The sequence below is a fragment of the Gadus chalcogrammus genome, chromosome 15, assembly GCF_026213295.1.
Source record: "Gadus chalcogrammus isolate NIFS_2021 chromosome 15, NIFS_Gcha_1.0, whole genome shotgun sequence".
Lineage (NCBI taxonomy): Eukaryota > Metazoa > Chordata > Actinopteri > Gadiformes > Gadidae > Gadus > Gadus chalcogrammus.
Window position 1 is genome coordinate 20,226,504 of NC_079426.1, and position 23,221 is coordinate 20,249,724.

Below are 23,221 nucleotides of genomic sequence, written 5' to 3' on the forward strand. Positions count from 1 at the left end.
CCCCCTTTGATCTCTCCCCAGGGACCGAGCTTGATTGGAAATCAAACATCCCGGTGTACATCCAATCGTCCAAGGGGCCGTGACCCCTGGGTTAACCCTCATTACATTCCCAAGATTGCAGTGGGGACCTTCACTGTGGTACCTCTCCTAGACATCTACACCTATCAGTACTGTATATCCATTCACACACACCCATCACCCATCAACCATCCATCATTCCAACGTTAGATATTCACAAATTGAAGATTGTAAGATCTATTGAATATTATTCTAAAAATACTGGGTTCTGATTAAAAAAAACACAAAAATATAGTCGATTTAGCAGCAATACACAAATTCCTGCTGTGTATTAGATGATATTAACAACAGCATATATTTACCAAGCAAGTTATGACCAAGGGCATTCCTCTACGTGTATATCACAAGGGGACGCCTCATGGAACTGATAATGAGACATTCTAGGGATGGGTCACAGGTCATCATGACAGGTGGTGAAGGCAAAAACTGATTCTTTATCCATCTGCGCAAATACTGATACTGTGTCTTACATATTTAAAGATGATGCAGTGCTTCAGACACATATTTCGAAACACGTTACTCTCTCACTTCCACAAACACACACAAAGACTTGCACGCACACACACACACACACACACACACACACACACACACACACACACACACACACACACACACACACACACACACACACACCCAGATCCAACCTGATACTATCTAATAACAAGTAGAGTGGAGTTAATGTCTCTCCTCTGGCCTCTGCCGCTAATTATAGTCCGCGGCACCATCTGCACGAATAATTCTGGAGTCTTTATATTCCCATCAGCAGTTTACACTGGCCAGCGGGGACTTATACCCCTCAATCTCCAATGGCCACCGCAAGAATCCCCCCCACCCAGCCACCCATCATCTCACCTCGTATTCACACTGCTAACTTCAGACCCCCCTGCCCACCCACCCCTCTCTTGCCATTCCCATCCCCACCGTCACCCCACGCCACCCCATCACACCCTAGCCCCCCCCATCCCCGGCAAAAGACCAGCTATCCGAGGGCAGGTTGGGCTCTTGCACTCTCTCCTGATTCAGGGTCCCGCCATTAGGACCAGAGGCACCGCAGGGGGATTTGAATAGGTGTGATTCCAGATCTCTCACGGAGCACAGCAGTTTTGGGGTTCTCTTGTTCTCCCACCCCTGTATTTATAGACCCTTCCTGTCAGGATAACAAAAAAGACCTGGTGAGTGCAATTGCTTCCCTTCACACTCAGTGTTCTTTCTACTAACAAATCAACACCACCGTCTTGATGTCTTACAGAGACGTGAATCGTCAACTTGTGAAAGGCTAACTAAAAGTGCCAAACACTTTTATATGGCCAGAGCAGGGGAGGCAAAGAAATAGAATCGCACATGGTTAACACGGGCACTAATGCAAGAGGGGCTTTGCAACTCAACAAGTTGTTAAAAGTAAGTTTAAGAAGGTGCAAAAACTTCACAAATTATGATGCAAATCGGTTGGGTGGATCAAAGTGAAATTGGGAGAATAGTGTTTGTGCCTCTGGAAGTTTATAAGTAAAGTCTTATCGTGACCAAGGGAAGTGGAAATGTACTGACAAGATGCCAGTGCGTGCGTTGCAAATGTTTTATATGCCGTTGCCAAGCTTTGGCTGAACCATTTAGGAGGAGCGAAACATGAGCACCCAAGTTGTTTCCTAGTTCCAGATTATTTTAAGAGATTTCAAATAAGGAGCATACAATCTCAGTTTTTTTGATCTTTGTTGAAGAGCTGTTCAATCCTTCTTCTATTGAATATTTTTGTATTTTTTCTTGTCATGAATTTGTTTCAGTTGGTCAGGGTGTCCTTTTGAGTTCATTTGATAGACCAATGACGCCATTATGCCTCAGTAAAATGTCTTGGCTTTAAATGGCATTTATAAATAGAGGTGGCGGCTTGAGTTACAGTCAGTAGATGTGACTTGATGTTGTGCTACTTGACAAGGCCTTAAAGAAAGTGTTCTGAGCTGAACACCCACACAGGCAGAATTAAGGTAAATACTGAAAAATGTGTAGATCAAATGTGTTTAAAAAATTGACAATGATCATCAGCTTTAAGTCAAGTCTTTGTATTTGTATAGACCTTAATTACAGTTACAGTCTCAATGAGCTTTACACGCCATTTATTTATGACATCCAATAACGTATGGCAAGGATGGCAGGGGAGATGACCTTGTTACAGGCCTCTTCAGAATGAGTATGTTCGGTAGTCCAACCATTGGATATTGGCATATTTTGTTTTTCAAACGCAATCCAGAGTGACAGTTTTTTTCATAAGCATTTACAAAACTACAAAAGTCTCCAGGTATGTAACATAAACGATCCACACAAATATCTGAAAACGCTTGTCGTTGTGTGTGTACGTCTAGAAGATACATGATATCTATGCGTGCTACGACTATGTAGACAGTATCCAGTGTCCACAGACAAAACTTTCATCTATATGTTTCGTAAGGGTGAGCCATCTGTTAGGCTGGGGAATGGGGGGAATCCGAGGGCACTGACACAACCCTTGAACCTGAAAATTGAGCTCGGGCCTCAGCCCTGCCCATCTGAAGACCTCATTGGGCGAGGTCTCATTCGTTTGGCTAATGAGGTTTCACTGTGACGATGTTGTCACTGCTTGTGGTCTTGAGTTCGAACAGCAGTGGCACTAAAAGAAAGAGACCAGGCAGGAGAATGATTATTTAGGTTACTCCCAATCTGATGTTTTAATGAGGAATTCCTCACTGACACAGAAGTATTAAAGTATTAAAAAGGATAATGAATAAAACAAATATCATTTTCAAGAAGAAAAAAAATCAAAAACCACATAAACAATGGAAATCTGCTCTTCTCTCAAAGTACGAAAGCTAAACATTGCTATTACGTTTGGTTTATATTTTCTCATCATAATAACCTTCAAGTGGCATTTCAACGGTAAAAAGTAAATTAACCAACTGGATAGGATAGTTGAACTGTATCTTCTGCCTTCTCCAGCCATGTCGCAAGTAAAGCCTGCCCCTCCAAACAAGCGGAAAAAGGGTAATCTCTCCAAGATCATTACAGACCTGGCCCACATCACTCAAGATGGTGAGGTCCCCGCAACACCACCTGTAGAATGAGCACCAGCACCACACTATCAACAGCACCATCACACTATCACTTAGTTAGTTCACTGTGAATATCTCTATTAATTAAATAATTCTTGGCTCTATGGACACATGTATTTTATTGTGCCTAACTATTTTGATAATTTTTACGATACAGAGAAGCTACACATACATTCCTTACCTATACATGGCCTTTTTGCTTGTGACCCCCATCATCCCCAACGTTGTGCTGTGCGAGCAGAGTTTGATTCGGAGCCAGAGGCGTCTGAGTTCGACCTGGGCAATAAGATCCGGACCCCCCGAGACATCATGCTGGAGGAGCTCTCCCTCATGAACAACAAAGGCTCCAAGATGTTCAGGATGAGGCAGAAGAGGGTGGAGAAGTTCATTTGGGAAAACAACCCAGACGTCTTCTCCAGTGAGTCTATGGTGAGAGCTGTAGATCAATCCATTCATCCCTTCATTCCTCCATCCCTCCATCCATCCCTCAATCCATCCATTCATCCCTTCATTCCTCGATCTCTCCGTCCATCAATCCCTAAATCCATCCATCCATCCATCCCTCTATCCATCCATTCATCCCTTCATTCCTCGATCTCTCCGTCCATCAATCCCTAAATCCATCCATCCATCCATCCCTCAATCCATCCATTCATCCCTTCATTCCTCGATCTCTCCGTCCATCAATCCCTAAATCCATCCATCCATCCCTCTATCCATCCATCCATCCATCCATCCTTCCATCCATCCGTTCATTCATCCAGTGGCAAATATAGTTGCCTATGCATGATTTACTGATTATAAATCTTGCGCATGCAGGCATGCGTATACACACATGTGAGCACACACACATTGGCACAGGCCGGCATCAGAAAATGCTGGCTTTTTGCGGCCTACCATCAAGAACATTATAACAGGTTGGCACGCACACCAACATCAAGACATTTTAACAGGTTGGCACGGCAACCTTACATCAACAACATTATAACAGGTTGGCAGGGTGACCTACCATCAAGAACATTATAATATGTTGGCACGGCGACCTATTATCAAGAACATTATAACAGGTTGGCACACAAACATCAAAACAAGATAGAATCTTTAGGCCTAAGCTCATTAGAAACCCCAAATTCCATGAAAATCATGCTAAGGCAGAGGCCCTTCTCAGGGCAAGGCCGATTCCCGTAGGCCCCTCCCAGCCCTGGGCCCTGGTACACTGGCACCCCCTATGCTCACACCAGTGAATCCATCCATCCATCCATCCATCCATCCATCCAGCAGAATTCTTTGAAATACCAAATACCTTGTGGATACATTTGACTGCCCCTTTAAGCTTGTTGACTGCTAAACTCTCTTCCAGAATACATTAGGGATGGGTTTGCTAGCCCCAGCTCCTTAAGCACATAAGTGAGGACACCAGCTGTTGGAATGTGATTGATTGGATACGTTGAAATAACTTCATTGTAAGTGCTACCTATGAATGGTTAAACACAGGATAACATGCAGAAGCTGGGCCCCAGTCTGGGCGGACAGGTGGATGGATGCTACTTTGGAAGCACGCAGGCTGGGTGGCTGCTTGGGGGAGGACCCCCCGTGCCCCCACCCAAGCCAGGGATAAAAGCGGGCACAGGGGCTGGTGCAGGAGTAACTGGATTGGGAGGTGCAGCTGGAGGTGGAGCAGGAGGTGGAGCAGGAGGTGCGGCAGGAGTAGCAGGCGCAGGGGGTCAAGGAGGCAATCTCCAGGATGGAACAGGCTGGACTCCCCTTAAAGGTTAGTTTGAAGGTATCCTTTTTTCATATTAAGAGTTTGGTGATAAAATGGTATATATATATATATATATATATATTTTTTTTAATTCAATATTTATATATATATATAAATATATTATATATATATATATATGCATATACCGGTATATATATATTTATACATTATATATTTTTATTTCCAATCGAATTAAAAAAAGATATGAATATATATATATATATATATATATATATATATATATATATATATATATATATATATATATATATATATATATATATGTATGAATATATATATTTATGTATATACTATATATATAGATATATATGGTTAGATGATAAGTTGATTAGAAAGAAAAAAATCGACCAATCCATATTTTCAAGCTTTTTGTGTTTATTGTTAATGTCTGTGTGTTTTCTCTTATCCTACATGCTCAATCCCTCAAACTATCCCTGTTGTCCATTCAGGCGGCGGAATGGATGACCCGACCAACCAATCAGTTGCGAGGACCTATCAGTCTCCATGGGAGAAGGCTATGAAGGGAGACGAGAGCCTCACCTCCACCATGAGGTCTAAGATGGCCGGGCCGGTGGCCCAGAAGGACCTTGTTCATTACAAGTCCTTCAACAGGTATTCCCCTTCCAACCCTGAGAAACACAAGAGAAACACCTCAAGTTGTATTCGTGGTAAAGGTTGAAAAATACGGTTTAACGTATGTTTCAATGCCTTGTCTGTTGTATCGCTTGTGGATGAACAAATGTGATTTATAATTACAGTTTAATAGTCGCGCAAGAGTGACAGATAGCATACAGCATGTATCCATCATCAGTGGTATCATTGCAGAAACATATCTGTGTTTTTTGATGCATATGGTGAAAGCTATCTCGCCGGAATCGATGTCCCGGTGTTAGGTCAGCTGATTGGGGGTTCTAAACCTGTTCTCCCCTGCCAGGTCTGCCATGCCCTTTGGGGGCTATGCTAAGGCCAACATGCTGATGAAGTTCCAGCTGCCGGACAAACCGGAGGAGGAGCCAGAGCAACCGATCGTTTACCAGCACGAGATTGGCTGCAGGCCCTCGTTCAACCGCACTCCTATTGGCTGGCTGGGTAGCAGCGAGCTGAATAGCATACACATGGAGACAGAGGCAGTGCCCTATGACGTAGAAACTGATGACCTGTGAAACAGCACACTGTGACAACATCATCAACAACAACATTCAGACAACATCAATAAAAACCACAACAACAACATCAACAAAAATATACAAAAACATCCCTCCATATCACACACGCACACAACACACAAACATGCTTGCATGCCTACAGAGTTGCACACTTTTTAGCATGCCCACGCTTCATAGGTATGCTCAGATATTTTTTCCCATGGATAGGTTTCTTTCAATGGGCAGAAAAAAGTTCTTGATGATGGTCTATAACCAAAGATATATAGGAATGTATTGTCATGTAATAAGCTACTGGGAAAGGATATTATTCAACATATAATAATCTATCTTCACTGAAATGTCACATCCTGTCCATAATCATAAGTCGGACTACATGTTGGTTACAGGGTATGTAAAAGATGGAGGAATGACCCTTGAATGAAAGGAGGTTGAAGGTAAAATGGCCTATCTTTGTGGTTGCTGGTTTGCTCTTTGTTGCTTATAATGTTATTAAGTGGATGATAGGTTATGTCAATATGTTGGAATGTGCAATGACTAATGGTCTGGATATACAATAGTGACGTTTAGTCAAATCTTCACTATAATGGTGAAATGTGATGTTTTCATTTGAAAGTAAAATGTCTTGCTACTGAGCGACTGTACCCCCACATCATTTCTCCATAATAAATTATCCCCATTTCAACTGCCTGTGTATCCTACTGCATATTTAAATGTATATATAAATAAATTACAACAGTTATAAAATATACGGCTTCACCGTTTGAGGCCATCCATTGGTTAGATGTAAGCATTTGGTTTGAGCCACAGAATAAAATGCTGTATCGTCATTTTTATATACATCCACTCATTACGTTCATGACATTGAACAGGCACATCTCAAAAAGATGTGCCTGCCTTCGCAGGACACCCTGAAAAGAAAACTATCTCAACGACAATATAAAAAAGTTGGCAAGCTTTTATTTTGAAATATGCGGACAAGCTGGCACCGGAAGTGTGTTTCTTTTTCGACCCCACTGGAGCCGCTCTCCTAGTACCGACGCGACGCTCTTCCTCAGTAGGAGCATTCAACAGAAAGCGTATGCCAAATCTGTCGGTCAAGTTCTGTACTCTACGGTGTGTTAATGCTTTGTGCAAAACGTTGACTGCAGTTTGGTCAATTTAGCCAAAGATCTGTCTAGAGCACGAGGCTATTGTTGAGTTTTACACTTAGGAAGGTAAGCCAAGTTGCATTCCGTCAGTGATATCAGAGATGGTTACATAGTGTGTGTTCTAGGAAGAGGAGACAGCCCCACTAACATCATCACTAACGTCACCTGGCCTTTGTCTCACCGGGCACTTGTATCCGGTCCTTACACAGTCATAATTGCTCCTCAGGAAATACATTATCCTCAAGACAACATAAATCTCAGGTTAATACCTCATAACTTAATATACATACATTTGAACATTGGCATACTTTCGAATCAGCCACAGGGAACACTAGCCAATTTATCGCTTTTGTAGCTATGGGTATGACTTTGATATGGTATGACATGACTGTGTGTGTGTGTGTGTGTGTGTGTGTGTGTGTGTGTGTGTGTGTGTGTGTGTGTGTGTGTGTGTGTGTGTGTGTGTGTGTGTGTGTGTGTGTGTGTGTGTGTGTGTGTGTGTGTGTGCGCGCGCGCGCGTGCACAGGTCCATGGAACCCCATGGACAGGCCTGCAGAGTGTGTGTGTATGTTTTAGGTACACTCTGATGGCTTCTGGATCAGTAAGCCGTTTGGCAGCTCTGCCACGGACAGAGATCCTCATATACTGGATACTCTCCTTTGGTTCTCATTTCTACTCTTTCTATCAACTGCACAGATTCTCCAAAGGTAAAGAAAACTAAGTACATTTGATTAAAATTTGCCTATTCTAGTTCCCCTTCCTAGGCCCAAATTAACACTTAAAGCCTTGCAATACACCCAAGACCTGTCCATCCGAACCCACTCAGCACTAACCAATAGCAAACAACATCATGTTTCATCACAGAACACAAAGCAGGATTGGAGAGAGATTTGCAGCTGGAACCAGGACTTCTTCCAGGCTTAAGGAGGGTATGATGCCGTACACAAAGAGAGTAGTTTCAGACAGTACACACTTTAGTGCATAAAGAATAACTAGTTGGAATTGTAAATATAATGTTAATCGATTCCTCCTTTTAAATAACAGTCTTGAGGAGACTTTTTACTGGAAATCCAGCCTACAGCCTGATACTGAAAACCTTTTGTTGGATATTGATGTCCCCCAATCAGACCCCAAATTAATTCCAAGTATTTTCCGTTTAGTGAACTGTACAGGCTGTTCAGTACACAGGATGCCTTTGGTTATATATTAGTAATGGGCAAGTAACTGATAACTGAAGCTGTAACAATTTATCTATAAATGTAAGCCGTTATATCTATATATATATATCTTGGCATTTTTATGAATGATATTATTTAGTGTTCACGTGGATGTAGTGTAGACATGAGTCCTGAAGCCCACATCTGAGTGCACAGTGACGTTGGCGGTCTCTGTCAGGACCCTGCAGACTTTGAGTGGAGTTTCTGGACTGAGTGGAGCAGGAAGTCTCTGCTGTGGTCTCTGACCGGCCATGCTCTGCTCTCCATCTCCACAGGCCTCTTCATACCCAAGGTAGGCGGAGGAAACTGCCTTTCTACACCCGTCTAAAGGCATCACAGCTAGTATAATAATACAAATGCTACATCTGAAAGTTGTACTGTAATTTCAACATTAGCTTTGCAGATTTCCTTCTCAATTTGTGTTACTTAGTTGGGCATGATGATGGTGATGATGTCAATTTTTTTGTACTCTGCAACATAGAAACCATACAAAGCCCTCCAATCAGATTTATCATTGGCGTATCAGTATTCTTTCATATTCCAAAACTTTGCAAATATATATAAGGCATAGGCCCAGGATCTAACATGAAAACCTCCCACTGCCTATGGCAACATGACCATTTGGCAGGTAAAAAATATATAATTTTAAAACCTTTGCTTGGCAGGGAAATAAGGCAAATTCTCAAAGTTAACTTTGGACCTTGAATAGACCTACGGAACACATTATTCCATATGACAGGTTTGTAGGCAACTGCTTTTTAAATTGTATATTTATCTGATGCTATTTATCTGATGATAATGCAGCTATCCCTATGACGATTTCACTTCATTTCCAGAACCTCTCTTCCCCTGGTCTCCCTCCAGCTCAGGGTGCCGGTGCTGCTGGTGTACGGCCTGCTGGCGGCCGGCAGTGTCTTGGGGCTGAAGGGTGTGTGCGTGCTGCTGCTCCACCTTGGCCTGTCCTTCACCGTGGCTCAGCTGCGGCGGCCGGCCCTGTGTTGGGCCTGCAGTCTGCTGTCACTCTCCACCCTCCACATCCCCTCACTGCTCAAGATACAGGTAGACAGGTCCTCATTACAAAGTGAAGGCCATATAGAACATGAAATGTATGAAAAATAATGCACACCCATGAACTTTATAGAACAATCAGGATATTTTTTTGTATAATTAGTAATATTATCTTAATATTATTATTATTTTAATTTTTTTGTACTCTAGTAAAGTAGACAATGTTCAACATTTGCACTGTCATGGCCACTAACTACTGGGGTTTAGACCACCGGCTTGTTAAATACTCGATTCTGATTGGTCAATCATTTTCCTTGAAGGTGCGTTAATTTTCATTATACCACAGCACTGTTTAATACTTGTGCTGTGGTATAACCTTCCACGGGTGTGCATTATTATTATCACTATACCCAAGTGTTTTTTTAATCCTTCCTGATTGTTGTATAAAGTTCATGGCTGTGCATTATTCTTCAATAGTGGAACGTCGTCAATTGAACAGTTCCCAATCCATGTGCTGCAAATGCAACATCAGAAACAATGGTTGAATACAACTATTGACCAGATGTTTCCTTAAAAAACAATATGCCCACAGTCCCTGGTGGATGAGGACCGAGGTTATTTACTACCAGAGTCTGTCAACTTTTTACAATAACAGGACAGCCCTGTTATATATATATATATATATATATATATATATATATATATATAGCCCCACATATTGCTAGCTTTTGTTTAAGTACTGAAATTTAATGTTTAGTCTCGTATTACGTTCTGTTTAAGGGTGCTTTAGAGTCATTATTTGAGTGTAATTTGTCAGAAATGGCAAAGCTATCAGCTATTAGTGAATGAAATGCTCTGTGAGAATATGTATTTCAAGTTGACATCTTGCTTTTTTCTGCCAATTTCTGATCTCTCTCTTTACAACTCTTGAATCTAATCTACAGCACCTACAGCAACCTATTTTTCATATCTTGATACAATCAGAGAAGCCAGTCTAGGATAATTTGAATATATTGTGTTCCTCTCTTCAAATAGAAACGGGCAGGAGCATAGTAAGTTGGCATGAATGTTGGTCTGTAATATAAAGATGTGAGCACTAGATGGTGGAAGATACTAACCCGATATCAGACTGAACATTCGGAGTTTACCTCTGGTTCACTGCTATTCAGGGTATTTATTCTTTCTTATTTCATCAGGCTTCAGGCATCAAGTACAGTATTTATCATCTCAATGTATTTTGTTGATTATCTTGGTTAATTAACAAAGAAAAATAGAAAGAAAATCCATCTATCTTGGCTAAAATGTTGTGAAAGAGGCTTATGTATCCGATGGTCGGTGTGGCCCTTTTACAGCATAAGTTTAAAATGTATTCTACTTACTCAACAGTTTTCTATTGAAAAGACCAAAGAAACGCTCTCTTTGCGTGCTTTTATTTTCCCATGCCTTCTGGCGAAGGATAGGACTCTAATAATAGAAGTAATGAATGCATGTTCCCCCGACAGAGAGCATGGTATGACACAGAAGAGGAATACTATCTGCTGCTGTTTAGCGTGGCGGTCTGCGGCCTCCGCATCATCAGCTTCAGCCTGGAGCACTGCTGGCGCCCCCTGGAGGCCGTCGGGGTAGTGCAGCTCTTCTGGTTGCTCTCCTACTCCTTCTACCATCCCTTGTTCTACAATGGGCCGATCATCACCTTCAAGGACTACACACAGCAGGTAATCCTGGGCCTTCTCAGTATTATGTCCACTCCCACTTGCTGCACTCTCATTTTGGGCATATAGCCCGAATGTTTGATCAACGTTACCCGGAACCCATAATGGCTGGTCACGCACGTAGCAGCATGTGTTAAACTCGAAATTTGAGTCTGGATTTTTACATATTTTCCATATATACGTTTTAAAACGTTGTGCATATAGGTCGCAATTTGGACCAGGATTACTCTGTATCATTGCTATGCAACCCACAACATCACGTTTGATCTAAAACAGAACATTTATAGTTTGGTTTTGCTTGAATGACAAAATAAACCATGTTACACATTCACCCACCCCATATACGGAGCTAGTAGCGGGCCGTAAGTCTAACACACTGTCAACGACCTGTGGCTGTTCTCTGTAGATGAGGCGCTCGGCGGGGGAGACCTTCTCCGTGGACGGCGTCCTCCGTTACCTGGTTCTCCGAACGGGAAGGATCGTCCTGTGGTGGCTGACGGCGGAGTACATGATCCACGCCATGTACATGCACGCCATCCAGGCTAATGAGTCCTACTTAGAGAGCCTCCCTCCTTGGGCCCTGGGTATGCCCCCCCCCCCCCCTGCCGCATCATTATGGAGGGTTTAATGTGCAGGACTCAGCTCGGTCACTTCAGACCCTTGTCTGGATACAAAGGCTGCGAGTGAGAGGAAAATGTCTTGCAAGAAATGCAAAACAATTTTTTTTGCTAACAACCCTAAGGTCTCCTCACTCTTGACAATTATCCTAAATGGTTTGGTAAACAACGTGGACTATACACATAATAAATCGTACAGGTGCACAAGGAATATCCAATTGCAATCCAATCTGAGTTGGATTTCATTGTTTCTGCAGCTTTTATCGAACATGATCGACTCGGGTTCCCCGACTGAAATTACTTCTCATCAGCTCTTGTCTTTAGCGAAAAGGAAACACAAGCATTTACACACCGGCTCACCACCCCTGATCCCGAGGGGCGTTTCTATGTCTAAAAATGGTCCGGACAAGCGTTTTGCCCCACCTCCCTAAACCTGTTTCTAAACGTTTCTCCTGTTGTCTATGTTTGGTTTTTCCCCGTGTGACCCCGTCCACTTGGTGTCACGCGGCAGGCGGCCTGGCGCTGGCTCTGGTCCAGTTCTTTTACGTCAAGTACCTGGTGCTGTTCGGCCTGCCCTCCATGCTGGCCACGCTGGACCGGCTGTCGCCCCCCGCGCTGCCCCGCTGCGTGAGCACCATGCACAGCTTCACAGGCATGTGGAGGTGGGTCACACGCACGCAAGCACGCACGCTCGCACGCACGCATGCACGCACGCACGCACGCACGCACGCACACACGCACGCACGCACGAACGCACGCACACACGCACACAATGGCAACCCTGTGTGGGGATTATTGTATATTTTTCAGCGTTGTATCTGCTGAGTAGAAGAATTACTATTTTGCAACACAAGGGTACAAATTCGATAGGATGATGTTGGAATAACATTTAAAAAGAGATAATGATAGGATTCTATTGTGAAAAGCAGAGCTGCATTATTACGGGAACATACAAAATTGCAGACATTTATGCTGGAGAAAAGGCCTTCCTACGCAGTCTTAAAATCTATACCTTTGAATGGTGCTTTGATATAAATCAAATTCCACAAAGTTGCACAGGCTTACTTTTCTATGCAGCATTTGGAAGTGTCTATCGACATCCATCATCCTATTTGATGACTTGGGTCATTGGTTTTTCTTCAGGCAAACCCGAATACTACTACAAACTAAAATGACAAGCAGTTGAGCAATTACATGAGATGGCATACAAATAGACATTGAGGCAATTCTGTGTTCATTTGTAGCTGTTGGAAATAAGAGCTTGACTTGAGAGAGATACGTCAGCCAGGTGAACCACAATTAGTCCAAAGTCCCTTTCTAAATTGGAATATGTTTTTTTAAAACACACCATGCAGTCCATAGCTTCATCTCATTTACTTAGCCAATAGGGCCAAACTTGTTTCATCCTTCTCCGATAAACAGTTCTTTCTAGCTACCAAGGTCTTCCTCCTTTCCTATGATGGCCTGCACATATATAATGTTCCACATTGCTAGTTTCATCTTGTGATGTGCTGTCGGTGTTCCTGGACTTGAGGGGTAGGTAAAACCCCTGTGGAGTACCTCAAGTGGTCTACTGACTGCAACAATCAGATGCTCCGATCACAGGGCTTTATCTCATCTCCTGCCATTTGTGGCAATCAGAGCAATTGGTTGGCGTAGCAACAAAACCATTTGCAGCTTTTTCTAGAGAAAACAAACCAAATAAATAAAAGCTAACCTCCCTTTCCCAATCCACTTCGGACAATAAAGTGTTTGTTAATGTTGTATAGGGGGTTGTATTCTGTATCTTTTGTATTCTTTGTGTTCCTATGTTAGAATTTTTGTGTTGTTATTTAGCGTCAGTAAGGTTATGTTGGAAGTGTTCGACAGATTCTTTCTTCAAAGCTGACATTTACCAGAGCAATAACTGCCATGTGAAAATAAATCCAGGGCTCAATATTCCTCCTCTCAGAATAGTACCAAAAATATTCCAAGGAACACGTTTAGTAACCAAACAGAAGTTAATCATGAGACCGGATAAACATGCTCTATTGGGTCTCACCTTGTTCTTATTGTATTTCCAAGTGGCCAGCAATCTTGCTACATTTCACCCACTGTAAAATACAAAATTAATCCAGCAAGGTCTATAATACTAATTTATGAGCTGACGTGATGTTGTTCTGAAGTGGGGGTTGTCCCTTTTAACATCATTTCGGTATTTCCCAGGCTCCATCCAACCACTAGTCTGCGTTTCTAGCTGTAAGCATCAGGGATAACCCTCCTAGCCCGGAGAGACCCCAGTCAGTTAAGGGTGGTGGGGTTTAAGGCGTAAAGGTAGAAGGATCAAATTAATCCCAGATTGATGTGCTGACACAGAGCCCCCCCCCCGCGCTGACTGGCCAACTGCCAACTGCCCCCACAGAGTAAAGCGGAACGCTGCTAAGCCTCTTTATGGACGACCAGCAATGCTTTATAAGCACGGTTACGAGACGGCCTTTCAATTCCTAATGTGCCCTGAGCGCGCGCGCGCGCGCACACACACACACACACACACACACACACACACACACACACACACACACACACACACACACACACACACACACACACACACACACACACACACACACACACACACACACACACACACACACAGGTCTATTTCTATCACTGCTGAGGGTGTTCAGGTGTTTCTGAGCCTGGTCTATATCAGTATGTAAATGTCTGATTCAATAGCGATGTTTTCCCTTCCTCTTCTCATTGTAGGCACTTTGATGAGGGTCTGTACCGCTGGCTCATCAGGTGAGAGACACTTCCTTGTTCGGGGACTTCTGGATGCTCACATTCAAATGTTAATCCATTGTTTTTCACATCGATTTGAATCTTTTCAAATGGCAAAAAAATAAATAAATGGGGGGCTTCTTTTGTTTGTTAATGTGAGACAAATTTAATTTCCAGGCAGTTCATTGTTGTTGCCAAGCAGCTCATTTCCAGCGATGTAGAAAATAAAAAATAATGATACACTCACCTTTTAAAAGGTGTCAATCTCCAACTTCCTGCAAAATAGTGCATTTTAAAGTTCATCATTATTCATAATGATAGGGGGTGACTTAGTTTTACTGGTGAAATATCGGCTCGTTAAATATGCGTACATAAAATGTGGACATAATGTATAAGTTTGGTGTGTTACTTAGTTTGTAACACATGTCATTCGTTTGTCAGCTTTTAATGACAGACGCTGGGCTAACAGACCCCATAGGAGCTGGAAGCTCATAAGAACATTAGGTGTCATACTCTATTTATTAATATTATATTCATTAGACCTATTGGTTCCTAATTGGTTGTAATTCCATCTAGCTGACATAAACTGATTATTTACTACCATTTCATGAAGGAACCATATAATAAAGATACAATTTTTTTTTTCTTTTGTCGATTTTCTTTTATTTTTTATGTTTTCAAATTGTTCCGCACAAATATTGGTGGGAATCATTATCAACCCATCCAAGGAGGTCACATTAACAATGCAAATTCAATTTTCCATTTCAACCAATGTCCATTCTCTCTCTCTCTCTCGCTCTCGCTCTCGCTCTCGCTCTCGCTCTCGCTCTCACTCTCACTCTCTCTCTTTTTCTTCCCCCCCGTGGTAATTATCCCTTGTTGGATGCAGAGCGCGAGCCGTGACGCTCCGGCTCCCACGAAATGGCCGATAAAGGGCTCCTAATGCAGTTCTGAAAATGTGCTTTAATGTGTGAAGAGCCCTAGATGAGCGCGTAGGTGTGTTGGGCCGATGCCAGCCACATGAATCATTTGCCCGTGCCCCAGTCCCCTCCTCCCCCCCATCAGAGTGGCTCATTCCTCGGTTGTTTCAATAGACCCTCTCACCTGCTCTGTCTCCCGACTTAGCAAGCTTCCAAGAACAGGTTTTTCTTTGTCGAGTGGCCGTGTCCTCCATGTGAGAAGGGTCTGATAAGTTCAGAGTCTTTGAGGCTGGGAATAGTTTGGCATAAATAAAGACAGATTTATGGGTTTATTCATCAGAGTTCATTCATCTGAGCATTGCCCGGCCCATCGGCCAACACTGCTCACCAGACCGCAGCCCGTTAGATGTGAGGGTGCTTTTTAATCCTTGCTTGCATTATCTGCTGCCCCAGCTTAGTTTTCATGGCCGTTTAGTATTGGTTGAGTTTACCTGGCTGACCAGCCTAGTATCCAGGGCATGTGAAGAAATTGGTTGAGTTTACCTGGTTGACCAGCCTAGTAGCCAGGGCATGTGAATAGATATCCGACCCTCATATCCTGTGAGCTGAGCCCGTTTACCAGCGTAGTTTCCAAGGCATTCAATTGAACGTGTGGTTTGCTAACCTGGTTAACCAGCTTAGTTTCCAGGGCTCTGAATGGATTTGTTGTTCGGCTGAGTGTCTGTCTGCCTCAGCAGGGCAGGGCGGGCTGCTCCCCGCCGTCCAGGGCTGCAGGAAATGCTGGCTCATCTTTCAGGAACATTGATTAGCCACAGGCTGTCCGAGATAATTAGTTCCCAGCTGGGCGACGCTGGGCTGAAAGAGATGTTGGCTTGTAAGTATGGCAGAGGGATCCAGGGCGATCAGGAGGCCGCGGGCCCCGGGGGACCCAGTGAGAGGTCCCTGTGATACCAGAGTTCACCTTTCAATAGGACAAGATATTCCCTCTGGGGCCGGGCTGTGCTCTGTGGTGAGCTTTTGTGGGAAATGAATCTTGTTTTTGACAAACGAACAACAGGTCATTGTTTGCGATCAATGCGGTACAAATCGAATCGAATGTTTCATCGTTTTTGAACCCGTTTCTTGATGCTCAAAGAATTCAGGTTTTCGTATAATTTAAATGGTTGTGTATACATTATTGTCAATTCCGTTTGTGTATTTATTAAATTACTGTTTCCTTTGTGTTGGCAGTCTTTACCACCGCTAATACGCCATCCAGCACAAACAGGCCCAATTGGTTATCCTATATACAATGAACAGTTTAAAGGAGTGATTCCACCCTCTGCTGCTTTGCTAGTGGGATGAGCTGTCACAGAGAAGCACTGAATACCAGGCCTATCGCAGCGCATCAACGCTCATTATGCAGCATGGAGACGTTTGGCTCGTCCACGCTCCACATTTACACAACAGTATCCCAACCTGAATGAAAAATAAACTGAAAAGCGCTTGAATTGACGCCATTATTCCATTGACAGGTCCTCTTTAGGTTTCATTGATCTTCCATGATGGCGCCAGCCCCTCACTGAAATACAGTACGACCACGAGCGGCTCGGCTCTCTGGGAAGCTATAGATTGGTAACATAGGTACATTGGTATTAGTTGCATACAAATATACGTACAAACCAGGTGTCCCGCACAGATAAAAGAAAAGGGTTATAGGACACGGTCCATTCTGCCCAGTAATGTTGGATGGTAGCTCAGAGAGTGACTCAACCAAACCTCAGCTCTACATCAGGCTTTTTCTGTCCACTACATTATCAATCTAGGTCAATCCCGCCACACTCATGATGGTTCCCCATTATGCTGCTGTCCCCCACCTGCTCCCAGGTACATCTACGTTCCTCTGGGAGGCTCCCGCTACGGCCCTGCCTACAAAGCCCTGGCCACCGGCCTGGCCTTTGGCTTTGTGTGCCTCTGGCACGGCGGCCACGACTACCTGCAGTACTGGGCCTTAATGAACTGGGCCGGGGTGCTGGTGGAGACCGCACTCAAGGCCCTCTTTGCAACCTCCTTCGTGGCATCCTTTATTGTAAGTCACCAGTAAATACTGCCGGAGTGTGTAAATAAATCCCCATGTAACGTTTGTAGATGATGTTCTGTGTACTCTTCCTCTTTCATACGGAAGCATGCGTGTGCAGAGAGCATTCAGTATAATGTGAACATCTGTGTTCATTCAAACGGGGCTTTGACCTCGGCCAAGGCCATCTTCTGCTTTATGCTGGTTAGAAGAACAGGCCACTGGAGGAGGCTGTGGGGCAGGGCATGCTAGGACTTGAGCGCAGCGGAGAGTGTGGCTTGAATAATAATAATGGGTGTGGTGCCGTTCGCAGGAGCGGACCCTCTCGGCGGCCATGAAGCGGCGCGGGGTGGCCCTCCTGTCGGGCGGCTCCACCGCCATGCTCATCCTCTCTAACCTGCTCTTCCTCGGGGGGACGCACGTCGGACGTCTCTTCTGGAAGCGTGTCTTCGTCCAAGGTGAGCCGCCCCTTCCCTGGCGCGCCCATGCAGGGTTGCTACGGCCGGCCTCGGCCCAGTGGAGGAGTGTCTACAGGCGGAGCATAAGATTGTATATGGCCCTGCCACTTTTTCCAAACCGCTTGTGTGTGTGTGTGTGTTTGCGTGTGTGTGTGTGTGCATGAAATACAAATGTGGAGGGTTTAGTGTTTAAATGTACATGTATGTGGGCAGGTAGATAGTCCTCTGTAGAATGGATGTGGACAGACAGGAACTATATTATAGAAAGAATCACAATTACGTTGATATGGAAATCCAACTGTCCCCTTTTCTCTCAGTGTGGCTTTATCTCACATCAGGATGCCTACAGGAAGACCTTGTAGGCATCCTGGTTTTGAATCCAAAGCCTTCGACTGGGAAGAAAACAACCTAACCAGTCAACTATTCGGTCCCCACCTACATTAATATCAATGCTTTATTGTTTTGAGAGGGAGGAAATTGTATGGCTGAGGTGTTAACATAGAACCTCTCACAGGGTAGTGCACAGGCAGGAGGAAATATGCAATATTTGTGTATTTGGAGTCTGGCTATGCCAGTGCATGTCTTGCTTCATGCCTCCCTGTTTGGCTGATCTTGTACCTTCAGCAGCAGGCCATCTGGGAGTCACAATTCCCACATTATCCAATGTTGAAGGTGATAAATATGCCAAATATTCCAAACATTGTCATCCATGCATAATTACCCATATGTTATCAAACACCCTAACAAAAAAACATGTGACCCATCTCTCTTCTACGCTGCATTGAAACGCCATTAAGAATTTATGTGGAAAAGGGTAGATTTTATTCAGGCTTCTCGGAGGCTTCGGGATTTAAAATCTACACCAGTATCCTGTTGACTAGCGCTCCAGGGATGCAGCTAGCGATGTCGCAGTCCATGCTATGAATCTCTGAATCGACTGTTTCACAAGAGTCATCCAAGAGAAACACGTCAATCATCGGCCAGGTGTGCATACATATATAAAAAAATGAGACATGTCCAATTGTTTAATAAGGTGGAAAGGAGAGGACGTATTGGGGGATGTGGTTTAAGTTAGTGGAGCGAGGTCCGTGCTACATGCCACCTAGGTGGCTGCCACACTCCACCTAGGTGACTTCTGCTGTGCTTCTTTTCCCTATCACGGATATAGTGCACTATATAGGGTGCTCGCCATTTTGTAGTGGTGTTCGAATTCTCAGTGATTAATTTCATGCACTATATAGTGCACTTAAAATACCCAAAATTTTAGTGTACATACGATGTTCCCTACATGTTACTCCCGTATACCACAATGCACTGCGGTCGTGTTTTTTCCGGAGGAGAAGAAGAAGCTGAATAATGTAACATTCAGTAATGTAACATTCAACATCAATACAACCTCTAGCTTTCCTCGTGAGTGCCCGGTTTGTTTGCATGATGTGGGCACATCTGTCTGCGTCACACAAATACCCGGCGCATTTACCGACGCAAATGACGTACAGAAATGTTCAGCGTAGCGTCTGAATTCTCGTTTGTTCCTTCCCTATATAGTGCACTATGTCATGAACACTAGGGAATAGTGAGTGAGTGAATAGGGAACGATTTCGAACACAGCTAGGGTGTCGCTGTTGAAATCGGTTTAATGTTTTGCAGTTTTGCAGAAGATGATACATGGCCTGGTGCACATTGATTACTCGATGATTACTCAAGGTGCAACAGGTGTGTAGCCTCACCGAGGCCCAGAGTCCAATCAGTCTTACTGGGGCCAGGTGAGGCGGCTTAAACCAGCCGTCATTCAAATACACTCCCACAGTTACTATTTATAGTTTCAATCCCCCAGATTGCTGTCCTCTCGGTCATTGACTGGAAGAAAGTAAAATGTATGTATGTATGTTTTCAATGTCTTCAACATGATCACATTTTATCTTTTGTTAACGACTAACCAACAACTTTACTCTTCTAAAAAAACATTATTTAAGGTGTTTCCTTTTTAAATGTGCAATGTCTAAGTTTTAGCCGAAATAATCCTCCACACTCCCATTTAAGAGGAGAAAACCATTGGTTTTTCAACATTTGAATCGGTACATTGTACAAGGAACGGGCTGTATGTATTTTGGCATTGGTGGTTGTAATCCCCAATTTCACCTCAGTCGCCCTTGTGAGTCGGCCTGATAATGTCAAACCGGTTTGAAAAAAACAATTGCCCTCTCGACTGTATGTGGGGCCTTAAAACATGCGTCTAGAGACCCACTACACGACAATCAGAGCTGATTTCTCATCGCCTCACCCACTAAGTGGTAACCCACTATTGGGGGGGTTTGACGCTTAGCGGGTCAGAGCCTTTATTGCCCAGAGCTGTGTCCAGTGGTGGACCACGATGTTAACCCTGGTTTTGTTTCTATTTCTATCATTTATTTCTCTGCCGCGATTGACCATGGGTTAGGGAAGGCCCTCTGGGTAGCGCTGCACTGGTCCTGATGTTGGAATGAGGCTGATCTCTGGAGGGACAAAGTGGTATTACGAGATGTAAAGGACCTGGCCTGCTCAGATAGCTGCTGACTTAAGTAAAGATCTCTGCAACCCGATACATAGCTGTCTTTGACATGACATGGCTGTTCTTCACATTCTGTTGACAATTGTAGTTCATATTTTTCTTACACATTGCACCATTAGGTTTTGTCATTTTGAACCTTTTGATTTTAAGTGCAAGGGGTTCCACTAGTGTCCTTCATAGAACACCAAGGGAGTGCAGTAATCTTATTAAAACCAGATCAATGCTTTGAAATCAGCCTGCTTGAGATCAGTTTAGGAGGGCTGCCTGCCAGCATAAGCAGATACACATAGATATACTGTGTGTGTGTGTGTGTGTGTGTGTGTGTGTGTGTGTGTGTGTGTGTGTGTGTGTGTGTGTGTGTGTGTGTGTGTGTGTGTGTGTGTGTGTGTGTGTGTGTGTGTGTGTGTGTGTGCTTTTACAGCATTTGTGTTTCACTGGGCCTTCCTCTCAGGCTACAATGAACAACTGCACGGTTGGAATGAAGTTAAGATGATTTATTTTGTTAAAATGTGCAGAAGATGTCCCTCTGACTGGCGACACTATACGACTGTGATGAGTTATCACAGAGGGGACTGATTGCAGCATCTGGGATATGCTGATTAATGGCCTACTGAATATGTTAAGGAACATTGTACTCATTCTTATCCACTTGAAAAGCATATGCTGTTCTCAGTTAAATTAGAACAATCAGGCAAGAGTCCAATAGATCCAGTGTATCCTTACTGTAACATTACATTAGACAAAGGTTTTTTGTCGTGAAACATGAATAATAACAGTTTTAAGCGAAGGGGCTGGTTTAGTACAGTCCCTGTCTTACAGGTATTGTAGGCAATTTTTTTTGACACATACATTTTGTAAAAGTTTCTTACTACCTTGAAGCTTACAGTAGTTTGTTCCGGTGCCTCTTTGAAATGACAAGGTAGTCAAGAAAAAACGTGTTCCATTTTCATAAAACGGAAACGTTTTTTTCACTCTTTGGATTTTATGTGGGAACATCATGGTTTTGTGTTTTTCTCTTTTTACGTTTTTGGAACGATGATGGACACAATGAATACCTGTCGGTTGTACTGAGGATGAACTGGACAAAAGCCTCCCAGCGTCCTCCTGCGTGTATGCAGAACGCCGCGAGGGTGCATGTAAAAACGGGATTGTGAAGCACATGGGAAGAATGGGTGATTGAGATGCATTGTGGTGGCAGGTGCACGTCAGAGATGGGCGGGCGGTGTGGGGAGCCCGCTGCAGACAGCTGCAGACAGCTGCAGACAGCTGCAGACAGGAGGGAATACTGAAAGGTTACAGTCAATCACGCTGCACTCACCAACTTCTCAACCAAGGAAGATTGTATATTATTTTCACAAAGACGTCCTCCAGGATATACTGTTTGAGATATCTTTGTTTATTCAACTTCTGTGCCTTTATTTTCCATTTTATTTCAGGCTGGTCAACCATCGCTCCACCCATGTTGGCTTTCCTGTACTGCTTCGCTCAGGTCGGCCTGGAACGCGCACCCTGACCCCGCCCCACCCCGACAGTCCCCTATACAGTAACAAGGTCGACGAGAACTGCTGTTAGTCCACTCAGCAGGCTCCGGTGTCCGCGGCTCCTCGGGCCCCCAGCCAGCGTGTCGTCTGTCAGGCAGGACCCAGCCAAACTCCCCCGGACTGAAGTGGAGCCAGACACCTTACAGCGACGCTGGGCCGCTTCAGAGGGCTGACAGGGGGCTGCCTGGGCCAGCACAGCTTCAACACATTCAACCTCAGCACAGTTGCCAATCGTGATCATTTCCAATCGTTGTTTGTATTAAATTTGTTTTCTAATCCTGAAAGCGACACTGAATATCGGTTTGAACTGTTAGTTTAAGCAAAAACAAATAAAGCTGCTATAACAAAGGAAATATGAGATATATTTATTTAATGCTTATGATGACACTAGCATTAACCCAAGTCTAGATATCCTTTATGGTTTGTTAAATGGATCATTGCAATGCTATATTTGTTCTATTGTGGAAATGTATGATGGATGTTTCGTAACAACTAATCATTTTATTTTTTTCAACAGTTTCTGAAATAAATGTTTTTTTAATCCCAAACCAGTAATCAGCTAAAATAAAATATAGTTTTAACCCATATGGTAGAGAGGTGACATGTAAAACATTTCCATTTTCTGTCATTGACACATTTATGCAAATATCCAAAGGACAAAACCCAAAGCTTTCATACTTTAGAGTTGGTAATCAGCAGAGCCTGTGCTTGATCAGCTCTTAGGGGTTTCATGACCCGCTCGCTATTCTTGGTTAGCGGATTATTGAAGCTGTGGTATTAAGTAGGATAAGGCTGCTGGGTCACAAAGAAATCTTCTTAAATGAGCACCAAAGTCTACGGTGCAGCCACCGTAAGAAGATAAGCCAACACAATACACCGGCTGATACACGCCTTGGCTAGCTTGTCAATTAGGTAACCTTATTAGGGCCAAAGATAAGACAAAAACAAAGGCAAGTTGCAAGGGTTTCATAGGGTTAACAAACGGGATAGAATATATATATTAATAAAATATTTATTATGAACAGTATCACAGTTAATGTATTCCAATGTGCTTGCCATTGATACCTTTCTGATCACATGAAATCGTGTTTGTCTGTGACTTTATTAAAACAAATACTCTCTC

At 43.5% G+C, this 23,221-nt stretch overlaps 2 protein-coding genes across 4 annotated transcripts; both read left to right on the top strand.

Annotated features, from left to right (window-relative positions):
* Window positions 1-1,050: 1,050 nt before the first annotated feature.
* On the top strand, window positions 1,051-6,929 carry myoz1a (myozenin 1a). Of its 2 annotated transcripts, none has more exons than XM_056609543.1 (6): window positions 1,051-1,253; window positions 3,046-3,138; window positions 3,400-3,587; window positions 4,653-4,929; window positions 5,394-5,556; window positions 5,879-6,929. In XM_056609543.1, the coding sequence occupies exons 2-6, from the start codon at window positions 3,048-3,050 to the stop codon at window positions 6,105-6,107; spliced, it is 948 nt and encodes a 315-aa protein (XP_056465518.1). In that variant the 5' UTR covers window positions 1,051-1,253; window positions 3,046-3,047; the 3' UTR covers window positions 6,108-6,929. The 2 variants fall into 2 exon arrangements, with proteins under 2 accessions (XP_056465518.1, XP_056465519.1); XM_056609544.1 differs by lacking the exon at window positions 1,051-1,253 and adding an exon at window positions 1,986-2,060 and having other exon boundaries at window positions 5,879-6,808.
* A 104-nt stretch (window positions 6,930-7,033) lies between these two features.
* On the top strand, window positions 7,034-23,041 carry hhat (hedgehog acyltransferase). Of its 2 annotated transcripts, none has more exons than XM_056609541.1 (12): window positions 7,034-7,324; window positions 7,785-7,965; window positions 8,123-8,187; window positions 8,654-8,767; window positions 9,340-9,534; window positions 10,986-11,198; window positions 11,602-11,779; window positions 12,324-12,474; window positions 14,558-14,593; window positions 17,359-17,560; window positions 17,862-18,006; window positions 21,994-23,041. In XM_056609541.1, the coding sequence occupies exons 2-12, from the start codon at window positions 7,845-7,847 to the stop codon at window positions 22,068-22,070; spliced, it is 1,497 nt and encodes a 498-aa protein (XP_056465516.1). In that variant the 5' UTR covers window positions 7,034-7,324; window positions 7,785-7,844; the 3' UTR covers window positions 22,071-23,041. The 2 variants fall into 2 exon arrangements, with proteins under 2 accessions (XP_056465516.1, XP_056465517.1); XM_056609542.1 differs by having other exon boundaries at window positions 7,034-7,223.
* The last annotated feature ends 180 nt before the right edge of the window (window positions 23,042-23,221 follow it).